Consider the following 22,666-nt stretch of genomic DNA (forward strand, 5'->3'; position numbering starts at 1 on the left):
CTATTCTGTTTGGTCTGTTTTGTCTTTTGGTCAAGACTCAAGAGACGCGCCTGGCCTAATCAATTTGCCATTCTTCCAACATTGTATAATATTAAAGTCCTATACAATGTTGTCATTGTTTATATCCGTGGAGAGTTTGAGAGGATTTAGCAAATGAGGTTAACATAATGCTTTGTTAACAGCTGTCCCTTTACTCGCACCAACGTCTAGACTGTCCTAATCCACCTCCATTGATATTTATTATGGCTTAAAATGATCATAGTCAATCATCACCCAAGAAAATAATTATAAATTATGTTGAAATAGTAATTTATTTGGGCCAGTTTTGAGTAAAGACTGTCACATACCAAATAACAAATTTGTAATTGAAGCACTGCCATATTAACAAGGCATATTACATTTATGCATCTGCTGCAAGCAAACCACCATAGCCAGCTTTATCCTTTTGGTAGAAAATAAATGACCAAATGCATGTCAACATAATCACGTGATTCTGCCTTTTGTGGTTGTGCCAATAATTATATTTGTCTATTTATGTAGATTTATGCCAAAAGATTCCGTAATGTTATTACCTATTGCCTGTGGAATAGCACTTGATTTCTAATTACAGCCGTTTCAATTTTGCCAGTTACAAATATTTCTTTGAAGATGTACATGAGTCGGTGTTTTCACGCGACCACATCTGACACGGCTTGCATAGCCTCAAGCTGATAACATTTCACATGCCCAAGATTTATTAGATTATTTTTAAACCAAGACTTTCTTGACGTGTTGGAACACGTCAGCCAACTGGTCTCTGACTCAACTTGTCTTAAAGAATGGATGCACATAAATAAAATTAAATTAAAAGACCAAACTAGATCACCTCTTCCACAAAATTAAAGCATATGTCAGAGTCATTAAACAAGAAGTTGTAGGTCTTCCATCCAAAGTTATCTTTTAACTGTCCAATAATGAGAATTTAAAGGACATTTGTTGATCTGATATGACATAGCAGCAGTGACATGCTGCCATTTTATTAGAAGTGCAGTGATTCACATAGCTGACTTTGTTGGTGTTGTGAAATCCGTTGCCGCCCAATGGCTCATTCACAATTGCCCTGTGACTAACTAATGATCATTCCAGGTCTCGTCATAAGTCAGTTGGGATAGATTCCAGGTCCTAACATGACCCCTAACAGAATCAAGGATATAGAAAAGACAATCCCTTGCAAGATGTCAAAATCGAGTAATTGATTAAAGAACTAATTTCACAGATCCCCTTTTTACCCACTCACAGTTTACGCAAAGAATTAATCATGCATTCAGTGAGGAGCGATAATGGGTTTTTTTCTTGAAAAAAACATCACGGGTTGACTCATACTGTCCAATTAATGCCCGCCGAAATGTTTGCCTCTCCATTGATCACATGACCCCACCCCCATATCTGACATGATTATACTTTTCCAATTGATTATACAGATTCTCTAATTAAAGGATGTTTTTGCCTGTTGTGTTTGGACATGTGCGAGCCCAGCTGGCACGCTCTAGTTCACCCACATAAAAAAAATGTCACCGTGATGATGTCATCAGTGTGCTATATAGCACACTCACAGTCACTCACTCTCACCAAATATGGTCAATGGGCATCAAGGATATTACATAACTGTGATTTGTTTACTGGCTTTCATCATTAATGAAAATATAAACACTAATCACATAGTGAATGATAATGTTATTATTGCATGAATTGCTGCAATAAATATTTCTGTTTTTCAAGAAAAAGATGCTATTGTTCAACTGCTACACATCTATCTGGGGAGTAAAGAGGTAAGACATCACAACTCGTGCAAAACAACAGTGGCGTGTCTAGTATAAGAGCGCCAAGGTTCTTCTACGCATTGTGCCAATGGTGCTCAGCACTGGCACCTGCCAAAGAAGCACAGTATTTTTTGTCCTTTGGCCGTTCCTGTAAACTTCTGTTGTGGCTAAAATGTGAAGCATGCATTAGTACCACCATTGCACCATTACAATCAATGGAATGCCAATTATCAGCATGATTCACTCATGGGAGCCAGCTTGTGTCACCACCTTTTTGGTGTTTCTGTCAACACCTTAAATTGTATCTTCATAAAGCTCGTACTGTTCAGCTTATACAAAATATGTTAACTGAGTTTATAATAGTTCCGCTGCCTGGAGACAAACCTCTCTCTTTATTCCTCTCACGTTCACAACAACAAAAACTGATGATGAAAAAAACTATAATCTTCTGTACCACTACACTAGTATTTCACCGAGGAGGCAAGCAATTTGTCTTAAATTAAAGGAGTAAACCGTTATTGATTGAGATGAACATTCATTACCTTAATCTTGAATGTCCAGCAGCATAATTAATTAGGAAATTAGGAAACTACCAATTTGACCTCTCTTTTTTTGTTTTCTTTCAAAGCACATTCTCTCTCTGAGTTGCGGAGATAACAATCTCATGGATTGACATCTGGCTGACAGAGCCACACCGCATCATGTACTTGTTCAGGCTATCTACAATGTACTTCCAAGCTCATCCAACCTGCACTGTTCAGGTTTGTTGGATACACCAGCATGGCCCCTATGTGAGAGAAGGGGGACCCTTGAGCATATTGAGTTGCTGCCCAAAAGCTCTAGGGAAGGCCAATACCGATGGCGTCACGACCAGGTGCTCAACACTATCACAGAGAGTATCTGTTGTGGTATCAGCCAGCTGTCGGAGGTCAACACCCACAATGAATGCCATCAACTTCATCAGAGCTGGAGAGAAGCCAAGTACAACATCAAGAGCAACATCAGGACTGGCTGCTGTTAATGGATTTGGGCAGGAAACTCAAGTTCCCAAAGAATGTTGCTAAGAACACCCTCAAGCCTAACAGGGGCAACAAAGAAGTTAGCATCGTCATGTTCACAGTGCCGTGGTAAGAATGAATGGAGGAGGCCTTTGAACGGAAGGAGAAGTAGTCATCCTAGTCAGTGAATGCCACGGACAAGGCTGGAAGGCTAGGTGCCTGCCTGTGGAGGTAGGTTGCTGAGGTAGGGGCAAAAAATGATTGGGAAATTCAAACGACTAAGTTTGTTAGCCCCTGGTAGCCCGGCCATTCAAATGAATGGGGGATTTGGACCCCTGGCAGCCTGGGCATTTAAATGAATGGGGAATTCAGACAACTGTATTCTGGGAAAGGAAGTGCTCTTTTACCATTATATCAAAAAAGGTCAATATTTTGACAATTTTAATGATCTGCCTGTTTTATTTGAGTTTTATTTATACTGCGAATGAGGCTGCCACCCTGAGAGAATTTGCCCCAGAAGCCTGTTAGATCGCAAGCTAGCTGGTGGCTAGTTCTCGTCACGGAGTGGAAAAGCCCTTCCGCAACACAGTGATGAGTTATTAACATTGTTTTTCAGTTTTAATTTATATTTTAGCCGTTTTGGATTTAGTTATAGCAGTATGGCTCAATGAATAGAATTGTATTCTTATCTGTGTTACTTTCATGAGAGAAAGGGCAACGGGTTTGTACATTTCCTATCTTTAATGGGAGGGCCGGTCTCTGCCGGTCGGAAGAAGGGAGTCACAGGCTTATTATTATTATGATTTATACCCATGGGAACAGATTCTCTTGTATTCACTGAGTTGTAACCAAATGTACTGTGGGCTGATGGGTGGAGACATTTCGTATTCGCCCACTTTTAATAAATAAGGATGTGACGGAGAGCCGGGAGACAGAACCTGATAGAACACGGCTTCAGTGTCGTCAGCCTTTTGTCATCAGAAGCTTCTGATAATTATTTACCTTTGCAAAGGGACTTCTTCACCAGGATCTCACCATTCAGTTAATTGAACACGCAAAGAGTACAATACTTAATATTGTCTACTCTAACAAATGGTGTCCCCGACGCTGAATTATAACGAGAGTTGGGATAATTCCGACGATATTGAACTAAACACGTCGTGGGGTGGTGCATTTAGAATTGACGTAAATGCAGCCTGTAGAGATGAAGCTTTTTTTTATACGGGATGAAGTAGTGTATTTAATTTGTTAATTTGTTTTGTTTTTCGTCAACGCTACGAAGAATCCTTAGACCATAATATATATTGAATAAAAGGGTTTGCCGGATGACGTAAAAAGTCTTTCTTTTTACTAGGGATCGCGAAGATTATGGTATGCGTTTCTGTTTTTTAAGCAGTTTTGGCCGAATTGGAGGACAAGTATCATAATTGTTCATGGCTCTTGGTGAGATAGTTCTCGTACACGTAATATGTTAATTTTTTTTTGAAAAAGCGCCTGTTTGAAATTGAACAGTATTGAGGGGTCCAGGTTGATTACAGTAATAATTGGATTTGTGTTACTGTATTTGCAATCGAGAGATTACGTGACTTTTATTTAATTTTTTGGCGTTCCTACGATTGTAGTTTTGGGGTCAGGATTACCATATGAATTCCTTTTGTTTTACGGTTGATTCGTTAGCGCGTGACAAGTTAATTTGAAAATGAGCACCTTGCAAAAATTTTGCAATATATGGAGAACAGTTTAGCTCAGCGGGATTGGGTAACCGCTGTGTATAAACGAGAGGTCACGTGATTCTTATGTGTGTCTGTTGTGTGGCCATATGTGTTAACCTATTGAACTATTATATTAAAAGTGAGACGTCACTGTATTGATAAATATTAATACTACTTGCGTAGAATAGAAACCGAAAGTAAAAATAGCCTATAAACAAAATGGAGGCGATTTCGACCCGGATACAGAATGGTTTGTCCTGAATGCGCTTCCAGTTCAGCGGAAAAATAAAAACGTCGATATAAAATGAACAAACAAACTATGGATCGATTGTATGAAAAGCTTTCGCTGGACAAAATGGTACGTCAGACTTTTGTATTTTCTTTGTTGGTAATGATGTAGTGGCTGAATTTGATGCTAAAATGACTCCAGCATTTCTGGAGCAGTTTACGGGTGGTTTGTTCGGAGTTAACCCGTTTACTGAAATCACCGTACAAGACTGCGGTTTAAATGCCATAAGATTTGTAGACAACGAATTGATAGAATAAAACCGTTTATTATTTTATAATGACTAAAGAGTGTGTGCGTATGCATTTGAGTGTGTGACCTAGCTTCTAAAAGGTGGGGGCTATTATTGTTATTGTGTGTGAGAAATGTGCATACGGTGATTTTGTTTGTTTTTCTTCAATATTTTTAACTAAGTATTGGTGTTGTTTTGTGTGAGATGAGACTGTTGTGATAGTGGCGTTTGTTTTATTAATGGGAATGTGATAAAATAGGTTTTGCGATGTATAATGTTAAGATTCCTCCCCCCCCCCCCCCCCCCCCCCCCGTTTCTAGGTTAGAAGAAAAGGAGGGGGCTGTGCGTTAGAGCATAATGTGTCCTCGTAATGGGACTTTTTCTTTTTCTTTGTCAAAATGGTAAGAGAGGAATGATAAACAATAAAAAATAAGTAATAGTAATGGAAATATATTGTTGAGTTTTTGTTGAAGAATATTAAATTAGTGTTTTATTTTTTTATTTTTTTTTTAGTGACTGAGCCAATAGTCTTTATACTTTAATGATTGATGAAGATGGTTAATTTGTTAACTTTCCCTTTTCGGGACAAATGTATAAAGAATAATGATAAAATAATGGTATTTTGTTTGAGCTATGTTGAGTTGATATAATTATGCCTACATCTGTACAGCTGTGGCTAGAAGTAAGATAGTTGAATAAGGAGTTATAAATGTTTTTGAAATTGACATAATGATAATGATTTTTAATATTTGTTTTTTCTCTGAGTGTGTCATTTCAGAAACTGATGTTTGAGTTCCAAGGCAGATGAGGGTTTGATGGCCTTCACTGATTACAAACTGCGAACGGGATGCGCCCCAGCTGCTGATACGTTGTATTTGCAAGTATTGCTAGTAGCTATTTTGAAGGGGTATTTAAAAAAAAAAAAGGTTGTTTTTTTTTACGAAACATTTTTGAGTAAGCAGGAAGTGAACTGTCTTGCTATGATCCCATATCCTCAATCTGGCATTTTTAATGCATTGTCTCAACGAGTGTGCATTTTTTGGTCAGGTGAGCTCTCAGAAAGAAAATGTGTCATCGGATCCACATTGCAGACAGCGTCTGAATGGATGTGGCAGAGATCAAAGGTCAAAAGCCCAGAGCAACAGTCTTCTCCTCCTGTGCCTAAAAAAAACATGATGTTCACCTTCCACAATGCCCAGTGACTGTGTACAAGCCTCATTACAGATGTCTCCTCTCATCGAACTTTGTCTGACACAGCCCCGCCCAGAACATTGACAACAGCTGCCGTCCTGCCTTCTGCTGGGGGACTGGACTAAGACAGTTGATGGTCGAAATGGGATGTGATCCTTGTTCAGAGATATGCTACATGGGTATATGCAAGGCATTTTTAATGTGTTGAATGGGGAACTGTGATCTATAGCAAGATATTTCAGGAAATTGAAAACGACTTATGTAAATTTGAAATGAGGGATTGAGAAAATTTATTTCAATCTATAGCCTACTAAATTTTTGCCTATATTTTTGGGAGAATCAGTTTCTGAATTGGTACAATGGGAATTTTATTAATATGATATGATACGATATACTTTTATTTTCCCCGTGAGGAACTTTTTTGGACTTCGTCCAGCTGCAGCTATAGTATAAAATAAATAATAGAATAAAATGAGTAGTAACAAGTAAAAGACTAACTAAGAGTTTGATGGCTAAGTTTGATTTTTTTTTTTTTTTTTTTTAACTCTTTGACTGCCAGACGTTTTCAGAAAAGGGATGCCGCCAGTGCCAGCCGATTTAAGCATTTTGACTGATTTTCAAGGTCCACAGAAAATGTTCTGTTTGGACTATGGAAACACACGTACTACCAAATGAAAGATTGGACTTTCATCTTTCATCAGAAAAAAAGAGTTTGTTTCTACCTTATTCCGTTCTTTAGTAATCAACAATAGAAAATGGTTAGTTTGACCCAATTTCGCCTGTGTTGGACCAAAATACGGAGAAATCAAGCTTTTAGTGAAACGATATTATTTCATGCATTCTAGTGAATTTGACACTTCTTTTTGTCCATGAATGATGCCACAAACACCTAAATAGTGCTTTACTTCTATAAAACACTACCACCAAGAATGAAAAAGTGTTTTTTGATAGCAAAATACGTTTATTTACATTCAACAGTGTAACAATTTGACAACAATTTGGCAAACTATTTACAAATGTGTGCAACTGTGGTGCTATTTACAAATATGTGGATGTTTCAACGACAGTTTTTCTTTTTGTAACACTCTCCTGCGTGCAAGGAGACGCAACAGCATTTGCACAAGATTGCCTCTTCGCGTGCGCCACTTTCTTGCCGGCCGTTTTTTTCCGGGGAATAGCAAGTATATACTGCAGTGTGTCATCAAGTCTAATATCAGGATCATGCTACGGTTACGTTACGGTGGTGTTACGTCTCGCTTCCCCGTGTCCTTCAGTTGCTATACCGGGTTGGTAGGAGATGTTCTGATCCATTTTATCCACTCCATTCATGGTGGCATCGTAGTCCAGAAACAGTGTCTTCTCCGTGATCAGACTGTACCCGCTCCTCCGATGAATATGCATTGGACTCGGGGTACTCTTCATTGTCCGATCGAATGTCCGCTTGTGCAGCTCCGCGTTTTCCGGCCTTAGCAGCGCTAGCCGCGCTAGCCGCGCTAGCCGCGCTTTGCCGGTGGGGCTTACTACGTGTTCATAACAGTCACGTTGGCGTAGAGCTCGGAGTCATCTTCATCATCATCATCAATCTGCATTGGTCGATGCCAACTCTCCATCGCCCGATCGAATGTCCGATTGTGTAGAAGTACCCGGCCGGCTATTGTGCGCGTTTTCCGGCCTTAGCAGCGCTAGCCGCGCTAGCCGCGCTTAGCCGTGAGGCTTACTACGTGTTCATAACAGTCACGCCAAAGCTTCCAACTTTGGCGTAGAGCTCGTTGTCATCATCATCGTTGACATCAATGCGCTTTTTAGTATTGATTGATGCTTTCCGTCTTTGAAAAAAATGCTCAAGCTGAGCTGCTTGTAACCGGTTGCTTGGTCAAGCCATTGTGGCTTGGATCAGCCATTGTCTCCTCAACACTCTAGCTCCGCCTCACGTCTTCTACTGACGCCCACGGTGGGCGGCCCATCCAACCTTGTGCAAAGAGAGTCATCGCTGCCCTCTAGGGGCCAAAACGAGTCTTTGACTAATCAGATCAGCCTGATACTTTCAGCACAGCTGCCCAAGGCTTTCCTGCACCCGTTTTTGAAAAAAAAAAAAAAAAACATAGGGGACGTCTTTTAACGTCCTCGGCGCCCTTCCCTAGGTTTATGCTAAACGTTTTATAACGTTTATGGCAGTCAAAGAGTTAACAGCACTGTGATTTATGAATCCCAGAAATATTTTGTGTGCTGTGTTTTTTATGAGCCCCACTAATCTGTAAAAGAGGTGAGGTTGATTAGCAGTTTAAATAATTTTTAGTTTGCTTGACTCTAGGAGAATTAGAGTAATATGGTTACCTCTATTTTTTATGGCCCCAAAGTCATCATATATTAGTGTCTTAAATTGTATCTGCTTGTGCTCATTTTTATTGTGTTTTGTAGCTCTTTTGTTTATCTCATAGCCTGATTTAGAGGGTTGTGTTATTTATGACGTCTTTTGAGTTATGAGGTCTCTATTTTTATCCTCCTTTATCTTGAAATTTAGAAAAAAAATCAGTGGATCTTTGTCAAATGAGGGAGTTTATGTTTAAGAAATTAACCAATGTAGACAAATTAGAAAATTAAATACAAAATTAAAAGGTTGTGGGTTAGAAAATTAAAAACAAACTTAAAAACAAAATTAAAAGGTTGTGGGGTATCGGCCTACACTCCAATTGACAGGATGAGTTTGAATGGGATAATTCACAGTTTGAGTTTGAAGAAATCTACAGGGAACAAAACAAGAGCGGAAGAAAGGTAAGCTTGCAGCGGGAAAGAGGACAATAATGCATATTCGCCGGATAAAGGTAATTATATTATATTATATCTTTATCTCAGAATCACATTTGAAAAATGTAATGTTTGGAGCCCAGTGTTTGCAAAAGAGTATAGATAATATGAATATATGTGAGCTTTTTCCAGCATGCCATGATTCGGCCGGTCATGAGATTCTGGGAAGAGAATATATGATATGCTAGTAAAATGATTCCTTTTAGGATGGTGAAAGGCAAAGTTATGCAAATTTAGAACAAATTTAGTCGTGGTAAAAAATTACCTATTATTGAACAAAACCTATTTGAAAAATAAATATTTACAAGCTCTGTCTTATATTAATGAATGAGCGAATGTCATTCAACTCAATCAAAGGCTGGGCTCTATTTTAATGTCACAAAAATAGATATTTTCCTGTTCCAACAGCACAGGACCTACGGATCTTAACCAAATAACATTTACTAATCCCAACTAACAAAACTATCAGGGTTTTTCCTCCAAATGAAATTTATGTGGGTTTATGAGAAGACTAAAAACATATTACGCTCTCAGGTTGAAAGGAGAGACGAAATTCCACATCTGGTCTACAAGGCTTCCGGAGACGTGCCAGGCTCAGCTATCTCATCAACTGATGATCATCAATCTTATCACCTCCGACCTGGGAGCCACGTAAAGCTGACCCAGTGTTCGGTTCTGGAGCGGCCATTTCGACATCATTCGACATCGTTTTGACATCATTCAACGGATCAAGTCAAGTGCCTTTTCTTGGGCAATCATTCCACGAAGAGTCACATTTTCGGGCAGAATAATCCCGGTGACAAATCGAAGAATTTGGGTAGTCTACCCCAGATTCTTAAAGAAGAGAAAAACTATTGCGTCACTTTTTTCATTCAACAAAGAACTTCATCACGAGATGGCTTCAAAGAACACATATTCGTCTGCCGATACATTGCGACACTTTTTAATGAACAACATTTTATGTTAAGCCTCACATATGCTATGCTTATTCCACTAAAAATCTTTTAAATGTATCAAATTGTTTTTTAATGTCATATGATTGCTAAACTACCTCCTCTTCTGCTAAAGGGATGTTTTAAGGATAATTATTTTTACCACACAACCATTGAAAAAAAATGTTTTAATGTGTTGAGCTTTCAAGAGCTCAAATGAGGGAATGATGAGTTATTAACATTGTTTTTCAGTTTTAATTTATATTTTAGCCGTTTTGGATTTAGTTATAGCAGTATGGCTCAATGAATAGAATTGTATTCTTATCTGTGTTACTTTCATGAGAGAAAGGGCAACGGGTTTGTACATTTGCTATCTTTAATGGGAGGGCCGGTCTTTGCCGGTCGGAAGAAGGGAGTCACAGGCTTATTATTATTATGATTTATACCCATGGGAACAGATTCTCTTGTATTCACTGAGTTGTAACCAAATGTACTGTGGGCTGATGGGTGGAGACATTTCGTATTCGCCCACTTTTAATCAATAAGGATGTGACGGAGAGCCGGGAGACAGAACCTGATAGAACACGGCTTCAGTGTCGTCAGCCTTTTGTCATCAGAAGCTTCTGATAATTATTTACCTTTGCAAAGGGACTTCTTCACCAGGATCTCACCATTCAGTTAATTGAACACGCAAAGAGTACAATACTTAATATTGTCTACTCTAACAACAGCAAAGTAAATTCCCGTCATCTGAGGCTTTAAGCAGATATATGCAGGGTTGGGGAATCCAGGTCCAGGGAGAACAAACCCTAAAACAGTTTGACTTTACCCATAGGTGCTTCTATTCAACAAGTGCTTCTATGAGCTTGTTTACCTGCCAGTTAATCAGAAGCACCTGTGGCTAAAGCCAATCTGTGGCAGGGTTTTTACTTTATGGACCTGTATTCCCCAACCCTGCATGTATGCAGCTCAAACCTGTACTAGTAGCAACATGGCAAGATTTCCAAAGAATGACAGTATGTCAAAACGCTCTTCAACCAAAGTACAATATATCAAAACATTTGAAAATTATGGGTTCTGGGGAGGTTTTTTTTGGTGTGTGTGGGGGGGGGGGGGGGGGGTTTGCCAGAAAAAAAAACTTGCACAGATGCACACTTGCTTAGCCATTTGTATTTTTCTTTCCATTTTCAAAAATTACGCACATACACATTTATATATATATATATTTTTTTATTTTATTTAGCTGACCTCCATAATGGAGTGGTGGTACAGGAGTGGGAGTCATTCTGAACGGGACCAGGACAAGACAGGAGTCGTTTTCACCCGATGTGGGTCGGGCAGGTTTTTTTTTTAAGCGTCTCAGTAATGGGACAGGACGGAATTTGTCTGTGGGAGTAGGATTGTAAAGGAGTGAAAATCCCCTCCCGTGCCACCCTGGAGTGGACACACCCACATTGTTTGCGAGTGAAGACAAGTGCTTCCTCTTTCGCAATTTTGAAACCTCATTTTATTTTATGTATTAGGCGAGTTTTTTTTTAATAATTCGAATTTGACTAGTTGTTCACCTCTGTGGCAAATCAAGTTTCCAAGATTTATTTATTTTCACTAAACTGGTCCATGGGGCATTCAGCAAAATATTTTTCTAAACAGTTTTTTTTGTAGTCCTCCTGAGTCATTTGTAAAGTTACTACAACTACCCCCCCCCCCCCCCCAAAAGTATCATCCCCTTGAAACATATCGCTGTACATACAACACCAACTGTAGAACTGTAGAACTGCTGGTGAATCCCTATCTACTAAATGAAACCTCACAGAAGACCCACAATTTATTTAATGGGCTTCTGATAGCAAATTAAATTTGTAACTAACCCATTGTGTGTGTGAGTGTGTGTGTTTTTGTTTTTGTAATTAAATTTAAAGAATTCCACAAATGTGTCGTTTGCTTGTCGTAAATAACGTCTCCCATAATGCACCAGTTAGGCTTATGTTGACGCATGCGCGTTTTACTCTCTGGAAAAATGGCGGCACTCTTGCTGCAAGACATTGATAGTTCCGAGCTGTCTAAGTTGTCTAAAGGGACACTTAACAAACTCGAGAAGATTCTGTCGGATCAGAATTATGAAATCGACACTCTCAAAGCCCAGCGGGAGCAATTCAGAGTTGACAGTGGTAAGATATGTGCCGTATTTCACGAGCTAGTAGTGCTAAAATGTTCGGCTTTGCTCACCATGCACGCATTGGTAAACAGGACATTACTCCGGGACACAATTCTCTTTTAATTTCACTTAAATCTAGCTCATGTGGTTCTTTACAGTACATTTTATTTAGTAACTAATTACCAGTCGCCATATCGCATGTTGGTTTTGTTAAGCTAAGTTGCATAGCTAGCAATAACGTAAACAAGTGCTTTATATTCCCTTTTATCGCCCAGAGCAACATTTCTTTGACAAGGTGAAACAGCTGGCTCAGTGTCAGGAAGACTTTCTAAAAGAGACACAAGAGCACAGTAAACTTAAAGAGGAGTTGGAGAAAATCGGTAACAGTGAAGTATGCAATCTAAATTTATCGCGTCCCTCGACCCTTTATGCTAATCATGTATGTGATTTTGCCTTATTGCTTAGCGAATGAGCTCAAAAGTGTGCGTGAGAAGAACCAGCAGTATGAACATGCACAAGAGAAGTCACTTTCAGAACAGGTAATTCATTTAGTTGGTGAGTTATTTGGATTTTGAAGATAACCAAGTCATTTAGATTGTCTCATTACATTGCCTGACATAGATATACGTACTTTGACAATACACCACTAACAGTTGATCAATTATGTATTCACTATTCACTTCCTTTTAGACTCTGCTTTCAAATGCCAAGGAACAACTGGAGGCACAAAAGCTTGAACTTGTGCGGACACTTGAGAGGAGAAACTTGGAACTGGAACATTTGAATGGTACGAGTTCCTTAATCCATCCATTTATCTTTTTTTATACCGCCTAACCTTATTAGAGTCACATGTAAGATGGAACCTTCCCAAGCTGCGTGCTGTTCAACTTAAAAATTTTCTCGTCTACTGCCAAAATATAAACATGCAACCCCCCACTCCCCCAATTATCCCACCAGATGACTTGAGGCAACTGAATGATAAGTTGGTGGAGGTCAGTGCCTCCAAAATGTCTCAGCAGCTGAGGTTAGAGGAGCTGGAAGCAGCAGAAGTCCACATCAAAGTAAGTTATTGTATATTTGCTTCATAGTTGTATTATTCTGCCACAGAATAAATTGCACATTCACTACACAATATGATATTATTAAACCCAGACTAATTTATATTGGCTGATATTAGGCATCAGCAAAATAATAATCGACCGGAGTTTCACCGATTAAACACCTATATGCATAATCTTAGCTTCTCCTGAAACGAAAAATGCTGTTCAGTTGGTATGGGAGGAAATAAAGTACAATGTTGTGTGTGAATTACATCCTTCTCCATCCTCTCATATGCCCATTAAGACGCAATGTCAGTATACCGCATATTTTGATTTATATTCATCCAGAGTGTGCATTGATAGTGTTAAAACTGACTCCCATTTCAGTTGAACTCTCTCCGCAGATCATAAGTTTCAAATGCAACTCAACAATGTGTGTGAAAAGCATCAGTTTTTTATTTTGAAGTCATCACTTCGTGTTAAAGAAATAATGGAGTAGAAGAAATGTAATTTAACATTAAGGTATCATGCATAAATCATGTTTTGCCAGTAATTTCACTCATTACATTGTGTGGGTGGTCTAAATTTAAAGCTAAATGCATCAGTTCATGCTCTTTTGCTTGTTTTTATTCTTGACATTTTCTCACTTATAAAGTTACTGAAGTACAAAGTATTGTTAAAAAAATGTTCTGCCTGTACTTCATATCTAGGGGATCAAAAAATAAGGCATTTTATTCATTGTATATTTTAAAAATTATCAGCCAATGAGTCGCTTCTTAGAATTTCTTCCTGCCATATCAGTCGGGTCCTAGTTTAGTTAGTTTAGCTGTAAAATTGTATGTATTTGGTGTACAAACAGTAAACTAACATGGCTTGTGATGGTTTGCCATTCCAGTACAAGGAGAAGCGTATGGAACAAGAAAAAGAGCTGCTGCATGAACAAACATCTTGGCTGAATACGGAGTTGAAGGCCAAGAGTGAAGGACTTTTGAGCCTGTCCCGGCAGAAGGGTAAAGAAATCCTGGATCTGAAATGCAGCTTGGAGAATAAAATAGATGAGGCATGTTTCTTTTCTTCATTGATATACTAACCAACTGTGATAACTTCATATCCATGTAATTAATTTATGGTCTGTGTATTTTGTAGTTGAACAGAGTCCAGGAACAAGTGGCCAGTCTGAAAACATTAAATGAAAATCACCAGAAACAGAACGACGACCTTATCCACAAACTGAAAGAAGTATGTGCAACCTACTTGATGTTTATCATTTTCAAATTATAGGTCGTTTTGGCAACATAAGTTGCTTTTTGTTGTTGTTGTTTTAGAAATGTATTTTACAAGAACAGTAGAGCTCACACTCGCACCCGAAATCCCCATTCCCTTATCCCAGGTATTTTCTGAAATACGCTCAAAGTGCGCACTGCTTCACACTGACTGTTTGGAAACTTGCTTATAAAATAGATGAATTTGATTGGCCCGGCCTGTTTTCGGATGGTGCCGAATCGCTGTCTATTGATGCCTGTCCAGACCCACTTTTTTTTTTTTTTTTTTTTTTTTGCCAATCTAGCAAACGAGTTCCAGTTAGATGAAACTTCCGCTTCTAATTATGGAAAAGTTTTGTTTTAGTTTAAAATAGCTTACCTTAACTGCAATCCTGCGTCACATTGTGGCCAGGAAGAACAGGACATGTTATACTAGTGATATGTAACACATTAGTTGACATGACTACTACTTCAATTTATTTTTTTATTTTGGCAGTTGTCAAGTATTAGAGTCAAAGTCAAAAAGTAATGATCCCAATTTAATTTAACCTACTGATATTTGATTCCATTTTTTTCTGAAATGTTCGTGCAATTTAAATACCTGATTGAAGATTTTTTTTTACGCCTGTCCTTTTCCTGTCAGACATTTTGAAAATATGTCATTGTTGGATGCCTGTCAGAAGCAGAGAGCTGTGATTGAATTTCTTGCATTAGAAAGGGAGCCAACACTAAACATTTTCAAAAAGTTTCAAAATGTGTATGGGATAGCTGCAATAGGCTACAACACAGTCAAAAAGTAGGTGTCCACTGTCCAGCATCATAGATGAACAAGAGTATGCTTTGAGTGACTCCCATAAAGGAGTGGCAGACCATCTTGACTGTTAATCCTGGGAATAATGCTAGGGTTAAAGCAGTGATTGAAGAAGGCTATAGAGTCATCATTGATGACATTGCTGAATTCTGGGGAAAAGCCATGGAAGTGCTGAAAAAATGTTAATGAGCTAGGCTTTGTGCCAAGTGGGTTTCCAGACAACTCACAGATACGTGCAAGGGGGCTTTTGAAGTTTGTTTGGAACTTCTTGAGTGCCACAAAGGCGCTGAATCTTTTCTCAAATGTGAATTATAGACAGAATACGCAATTCATTTTACAATGTTTGTTCATTTAAGGCCAAGGAGCAGCAGACCACTATAGAAGAAAAGTTCAGAAATGAGCTGAATGCCAACATTAAGCTCTCCAATTTATACAAGGTATGTTGTGTGAGACGGTATATTCCAACAAGACCTCAACATTTGATTTTTCGATTCAAATGGAAGCGTAGTAGATGCTAATGAGTTGTTACAGGGCGCAGCAGCTGATTCTGAGGCCAAAGGTGAAGAGCTGAGTCAAGCTGTACAGGAGTTGCATAAACTGCTGCAAGAGGCAGGGGAAGGTATGCGGCTACAACTCAAAATTATTTCACATTTTTTCAAGAAGGGAAATTATTGATACTTTGGTTTTGACTACCTTAATGCCCTGTTAATACTGCACTTTGGTGCTCTGTTCTTTCATTTTGCTACAGCCAACAAAGCTCTTGAGGAAAATTTGCAAGTGGCCAATGCTGCTACGGATAAGACTGTTTCCGAGCTAAAGGAGAGGATCCAAATGCTTGAGAAGGAACTGGACAATGCCAATGATCTCCTTTCTAACACTAAATTAAGAGGTAATTTGCGTTCTGTTGTACCCTTGGGTGCAAGGTGTCACTGTGTATTATGTTTTTTATTCCTTGATAAGTAAACCAGCTTACATTTTACTAACCATCAGTGACCCAACAAAAACAGACCTGTCTTTAAATAAATTTTTCTTTTCTCATTCATTCATTGTATGTCTTCTTTCCTCTTTTTGTGTCTAGGTCCAGTTGGCACAACATCTGCGCTCACTGAGGCGCAAATGTCATCGGTGTCTCCGACAGCCGCTGCCGTGGCAAAGATTAAACCTGGAATGAAGCTCACTGAGGTGTGTGTAATTATCAATTCTCAAATTAATAATTTTGGAACTTATGGTGCTTGCGTGATTTTACTGCTGATGGATTGAAGGAGCTAAATGCTAAAGCTTATGTTTATTCCTAACTGGCGCTACCCCTGCCTATGTTCCTTAAGTATTTCAGAATTGACATTTGATTATTTTTTTTGCTCACTGTGGGGTATTTTGACTTGTCTTCTGACAGTTACTGGTGTTTTCTGTAGTTGTATACTGCCTATGTAGAGAGCCAGGAGCAGCTGCAGTTGGAGCGCCTGGAGAACAAGCGGGTCAACAAGTATCTTGATGACATAGTGCAAGAAGTGGAGGCAAAGGCTCCCATTCTGAAACGGCAGAGTAATGAGCATAAGAGCATGCAGAAATCTGTGGCCAGTCTTTCAGCCAAACTGGAGAAGGCTGTCAAGGTAAGTGGTCTGTTCCAGTTCTTCCCAAGTGCTTGAATTAGTTACAGGTGCGTAAAGTTTACTTTAATTGAGAGTAGTGATGACTACCTTTCACATTTAAACCGGTACTGTTCCAATACTTGGTACCTGGGAATCGATACTCAACGGTACAGATTTTCGGTACTTTTGTACTTTCTCTCCCTTTTTTTATTATTTTTTTGGTTAAATTGTATTTATTAATTTATTTGGGTGGTAGCAAATGTTCATCATTGTTTATTTAATAGTAAAATATTTAAAAAAAATCAATTTAACTATTACTTTTCAATATGTAAAACTTGAAAAATAGAAAAATAAATACAATTTCATTCAAATGAGCTAGAGAGGAATAGTAAAAATAATGGTTTAACATTTTACAATTACTGAAGTATAATTAATAAACATAAGTTAATATTTAAAAAAACAAAGTGAATCTAAGTTCTGTGCAATGAGAAACAGTAAATATATAAATTAATAATAATTGATGCAGTTGTTTGTCAAGGACGTAAAGCCTGCCGTGTGATGAGCTCGAAGTTTGAACCCACGTTCACTCAAATATTAAAAAATAACAGTTGGAAGAGGACATGGCAAAGAGAATAATAAAAGATATATTCTTCTACTTATTCAATTTCTTCATCTACTACTTCTACTTCTTCAACAGCACTGTGACAATTTATTTGTAGCTAGGTTGAACTGTTTTGTATCAGCTCTGTCAAGCAGGCAAGGTCTACTTAGACAAATAGCTTATTTTGCTCGTCTTTCTCTACTGCAATGTGCCATCTCTTTCTCACTTGTTCGAAAATTAGGTGCAATATTTCAAATATTTAAAATACCATAGCAAGCTGCTATGTGTAAGAAAGTTTAAGTTTAAGTTATCTTGAGCCTGACTGAGGCGTATGAGCCCTAAATTTTCATTAATTACTTTCAAGTTTGATTCTTGTTTTGCCCCTTTTATTTGAATGTGTTAATTTGCCTGGAAGATATTACAATACTGGACATCCTACTTTTTCTATTGTTGCTAACATTTTAACCATTATACGCAGCTTTCAATGTTTGCTCATTTGTGTGCGTTTCAGGAAGTGCACCGCCTGCAGAATGAGACTGATGAAGCCAACAAGCGTTGCTCTGTTGCAGAAAGGGACAATAAAAGGTTTGAACTGCAGCTTGCAGACATGGGTCAGCAGGTAGGTTATTTTGATTAGAAAAAAGATTGGCGTGTATTTTAGAATCAGGATGATGTGAACGATGTTTTTTTATTTTTTTATTATACATTTTCAAACATCCCAAGGTGCGCGTGCTCCTTATTGAGCTTGAGGAGGCCAGAGGAAACCACGTGTTAATTGACGAGGAGTTGAACTCTACAGATGTCAGCAGTACCTCAGAAGTGATTAGTCAGCACTTGGTGACCTTCCGGAGTGTGGAAGAGCTACAGAAGCAGAACCAGCGTCTTCTTGTGACCCTCAGAGATCTTAGTGATGCCCAAGAGAAAGAAGAGTTGGAAACCTCTGGGTACAAGTATGCTAATGTTTTTTATTTGTTCTGTGTGTGAACTCAATTTTACCATCAGTTATCGCTTAGATTCCGTTTTTCCTTCATTTTTGACATTGTTGTGCCTTTGCTAAAATTACCTTTCTATTGGCTAATGTTTTAAACTTGCGGTGTAATATTTAGCGCCATCTATTGGTGAACTAATAATTCATTCAATTTAAAAACCCACTACTGATTTTAGTAATATGCCAAAAATTGTCACATCAATGTACATTTTTTAATATAATCGTAGGTCCAGTAATCACTAATTATATTACATCGCTGGAGCTTCACCTTACATGGGGCTGACATGTTTCGCTGCCGTCTCCCTTCTATGAATGCCCAAAGGACAACTTCGCTAATGTAGTTAGCCCTGGGGGTGCTTGCATCTAGTGTCGGACCAAATGGGTCGACCACCGCTTACCTTCCACAGCTGGGGCCTGCAGGTGGTCGTTGCTGAGTCCAGTGATTTGCGCTCCCATCGCTTGCCGCCACCTGCAAGCTTTTACTAACTTAAAAAAATAAATTAAAAAATTTGTATTAGCTCCTCCTGCTGGCCGCTCTTGGTAGCCACTCTAGCCTATGGCTCAGACCAACTCCTGCTTGCCGCTCTTCTTGTTAGCTGCTCTGGCTGAATCCGGCTTTGGCTACATTCTATTAGCGACATCTAGTGATAATTTATTACACACTGTACTTGTAAGACACCCTTTGGTGTTTCTACAGCTGGAATTACACTGCATGTATAATTGTCAAATTTCAACTTACTTCCTCAATGCAATTTTTGCCTCTCTATTAAAATGTATTTTTCAAGCGACCAATATCCAACCTTTATGTGTCCTCTATTTACATTTAGTGAATCAATGGAACAACCCACATGCGCAGCTGCTCATAATGTAAACAACTTAACTGGGGTTCAGCAACACAGAAGTAAACAAGAGCGAATATTGGTAAAAAGATTATCGTTATTAGTTGGCTTGCCCTTCCTCACATTCCTTTCAGCATTACGCCACTGGTCACTTCGCAATTACAGTATCCCTAATCAATGGTTATGCACCTCGATGTATGATTTTTATAATAGGCTATGCTTTCTGAAGTGATGATGAATAATTTCATATCTGCAGACATGTCTGAATTGTACTACCTGACAGCAAAGCAAAACAGAATTATTTCACTTTAACAATGTAATGTAAATCCAGACTGTGTGAAGAATTAGATTAATCAGGTTGGGCTATCACAGGCACAATGAGGTGGAGCGGAGTTTGGAGACCACTTTGGCTGAGGTGGAGTCTCTGAGGGAGCAACGCAGCCAGCATGTAAAGATGACAGAGTCCATCATGAGGCAAAGGGACATGTACCGTGTACTGTTGGCACGGGCAACGGGTGTCAGCTTCCCTCAGCAAGGTACCACTTGACAATGCAAATCATCAACATTTTGTTATTCGTACATGAAAAAAATGTTTGACGTTGAATATGATCTTACACGCAAAGAAAATACATTCAAATCTAATGCAATGTTAGGGTTCCTATTTTATAGCTTAATTTTCTTTTTAAGGTACATCACCAGAGGAGCTTGCCCTCACGTCCACTCCCCGGCGTTCACCTGCAACCACTCCCACCACCGCGACACCCACTGCACTAGTCTCCATGGCAACTGACTCTACTGAAGCATTGGAGGCCAAGGCAGCTTTGCGACAGGTATATCAATGTTGCCATTATATATTTTTTATGCACAGAGATGGGTGGAGGTGGTGTTGAGAGTTGGGCTGGTAGTGTGCATAGGAACCTCAGAATTTGTTTTTATTGTTTAGGTTGGAGTCAATTTGATTTAGATTCTGAAGGTCGCATTGATTTGATTTGATCTAAATTTAAATGCTCAGATAGTGATTCAAAAAGAAGTAAAAACACTCAAGTGGGAGTAAATTTGGGCAATTTTGAAAATTGTAACCCTGCCATTTGTGGCCAACATAACTTTTTTTTTGTAATAAAACATCTGAAAATAAAAATTTGCGTGAAACCTATTGGTGCATATGGAGTACAAAAGTAAAAAACAATGAAGTTGTGTATAACAATGAAAAATTATAGTGCATGTAAACGTATGTATTTCCTCTTGGAAATTGTATTTTTTTTTAATAGTTACACAATAAATGCAAAATAATTTAAATGAGGGAAATCCGTCCAAACAACGCAATTTTGTTTCATCAGTCAGAAACTGTACAAAATTTGCTGATTATTGTGCTGACCTATACAGGCTGTTGACCATAATACTCCTGAGCTGTATTTGTATCTAAAACTTTTTACGAGTTGTAATAAGATGTGTATTCTTGCATATGCAGTTGCAGGAGGTGTTTTCCTCATATAAGAAGGAACGAGCGGAGAGTGACAACGCCCTGACCGAGCATAATGACAAACTCCTGGAGCAGCTTTCAGACCTCCGCTCCCAGAATGCTAAAACGGCAACACAGTTGGAGTTTGCCTCAAAGAGGTCTGTTCTATCTTCAAAAGCAGGACTATTTGCTGGGCTGAATCTTTGAATTACTGTGGAACTTCTAAGGGAGAACCAAACCATTATATGATTCTCGTTACCCTTCTGTTAATTTTTATTTATATTGGTAGACTCCTATTGCTCCACAGCTTCCACCAGCCAACTGGCTCAATGTCATCATGTACAATTCAAGTGTGCTTGAAAGTTAAACTTATGAGCACCACTGTAAATATACAAAAGCTAAATGTCTCTTAATGACACAAAAATGCTATGAATCATCACCAAAATTCACATGCACATCTCTACTCAGGTCAACTTCACCCTCTGAAAATATCAAAACAATTGCTACAGTATTTTTGGATATTTTTTTCTCACCATACAGTCTGCTTATAAGTTAACATACCCCAAGGGTATGTAAACTTTCAAGCACAACTGTATAACCAGCAAGGCAATTCTAGGCCCCGTTATGACAGACACGTGGGTTAAATTTTCAGTTATATCATCTTAGTGGCTTTACAATTAGAATTTGACATACCGGTAAAGCTTATGTTCAATCAATGTTAATTGTGATCACTTAATTTTTAATTAACTTCATCCAAAATAAACCCAGAATGCTCCTTGAGAACAAAAATGTATGGTTTTGTGAATGTTTGGCATGAGCCAAATTGTAAAAAAAAAAATAATAATAGTAATAATTCCCAAGCTTATTATGCTAAAGTATATATTTTTTGCATGTTTGATTTATCATTAGGATTAAAAAAAGCTTTCTTTCAACAACGACAGGTATGAGATGCTGCAGGACAATGTTGAGGGATACAGGAAAGAGATTGCTTCCCTCAGAGTGAAGGAGCAGAAAATGGCCTCTGCCACACAGAAGCATGAGCAGATCATCAACACATTAAATGAGGATCTGAAAGCTTCACAGGAAAAACTTTCAATGGCAGAGGTACTTCATAATAAGATAAATTGCTGCTATGGACATTTGTGAAATTTAACTGTAGTCATCTTCCTTCTTAGGGTCTTTCTGAGGGTCTGCGTAAAGAGAGAGACATGTTGAAATTGGTTGAGTCTAGGTTGAACCAAGAAAAGGATATGATCCTTAGCCAACAACAAAGTCAGAACCTTTTGATGACCAATCTTCAGACTATTCAGGTGAATTTAATTATCTGGATCTGTCATGCGCACAAAACTATGAGTTCCCAACATGAAATATTGTGTTTTTCATAGGCTACACTTGAGCGTTCAGATGCTGATACACGTCAACGTCTTAACAGTCAGATAGAGAAGCAAGAGCGAGAGATCTCTCAGCTACAGAAGAGGTTGGAGCATGAGGTGGAGCAGCGCTATTTGCTGAGCAGAAACCAAGAAGTAAAAAATCAGTTTATTTGACCTCTTTGTTGTTGGCCACCGCACCTTTTTGTTTGTATTAAGTTGATGGGACCTAGCATGTCAATTGTTGTCCATTTAAAACAAGAGATGGCTTATTGAAGCATTTCCACCCCCGCACACTGCACAGTTGTAAAACACTGAATTGAGAGTAGAAAAAGAATATCCGTAAAATAATTCTCCTTCCTCTGCTAAGATCCAAGTAATGGAAGTAAAGCGGCAACTGGAGACGCAAGTGGCTTTACACCAAAAGACAAAAGATCTGCTGGATGCTGCCGAGGCGGAACTCGACTCCCTCAGGGTGCAGCAAGGTAGCAGCGAACAACGTCACATCCTGGGCTCCCCCTCCACGCCCAAAACTAGAGGTTAGAACAAAGAAACATGCACACATACTGATTATTGCTGTTACTATTACAAATCCAA

At 38.6% G+C, this 22,666-nt stretch overlaps 1 protein-coding gene across 3 annotated transcripts in view; it reads left to right on the top strand.

The window, feature by feature from the left end:
- Nucleotides 1–11,962: 11,962 nt before the first annotated feature.
- tprb (translocated promoter region b, nuclear basket protein) overlaps nt 11,963–22,666 on the top strand; it is a 29,479-nt gene continuing 18,775 nt past the window's right edge. For 2 of the 3 annotated variants that reach the window (XM_086088398.1, XM_086088399.1), the window contains exons 1-21: nt 11,963–12,123; nt 12,386–12,490; nt 12,576–12,649; nt 12,801–12,897; nt 13,068–13,171; nt 14,046–14,210; nt 14,297–14,389; nt 15,580–15,660; nt 15,755–15,842; nt 15,972–16,112; nt 16,302–16,405; nt 16,636–16,833; nt 17,925–18,032; nt 18,137–18,363; nt 19,613–19,776; nt 19,928–20,070; nt 20,709–20,857; nt 21,641–21,803; nt 21,875–22,009; nt 22,085–22,225; nt 22,440–22,608. In XM_086088398.1, the coding sequence (XP_085944524.1) occupies nt 11,973–12,123; nt 12,386–12,490; nt 12,576–12,649; nt 12,801–12,897; nt 13,068–13,171; nt 14,046–14,210; nt 14,297–14,389; nt 15,580–15,660; nt 15,755–15,842; nt 15,972–16,112; nt 16,302–16,405; nt 16,636–16,833; nt 17,925–18,032; nt 18,137–18,363; nt 19,613–19,776; nt 19,928–20,070; nt 20,709–20,857; nt 21,641–21,803; nt 21,875–22,009; nt 22,085–22,225; nt 22,440–22,608 (2,800 nt within the window). In that variant the 5' untranslated portion in view covers nt 11,963–11,972. The remainder of the gene's footprint in view (nt 12,124–12,385; nt 12,491–12,575; nt 12,650–12,800; nt 12,898–13,067; nt 13,172–14,045; nt 14,211–14,296; nt 14,390–15,579; nt 15,661–15,754; nt 15,843–15,971; nt 16,113–16,301; nt 16,406–16,635; nt 16,834–17,924; nt 18,033–18,136; nt 18,364–19,612; nt 19,777–19,927; nt 20,071–20,708; nt 20,858–21,640; nt 21,804–21,874; nt 22,010–22,084; nt 22,226–22,439; nt 22,609–22,666) is intronic. The other variant, XM_086088400.1, reaches the window with a different exon arrangement.

Source organism: Leptonotus elevatus, chromosome 11 (genome assembly GCF_054856555.1).
Source record: "Leptonotus elevatus isolate MCC_2025b chromosome 11, RoL_Lele_1.0, whole genome shotgun sequence".
In the NCBI taxonomy this organism is placed as follows: domain Eukaryota; kingdom Metazoa; phylum Chordata; class Actinopteri; order Syngnathiformes; family Syngnathidae; genus Leptonotus; species Leptonotus elevatus.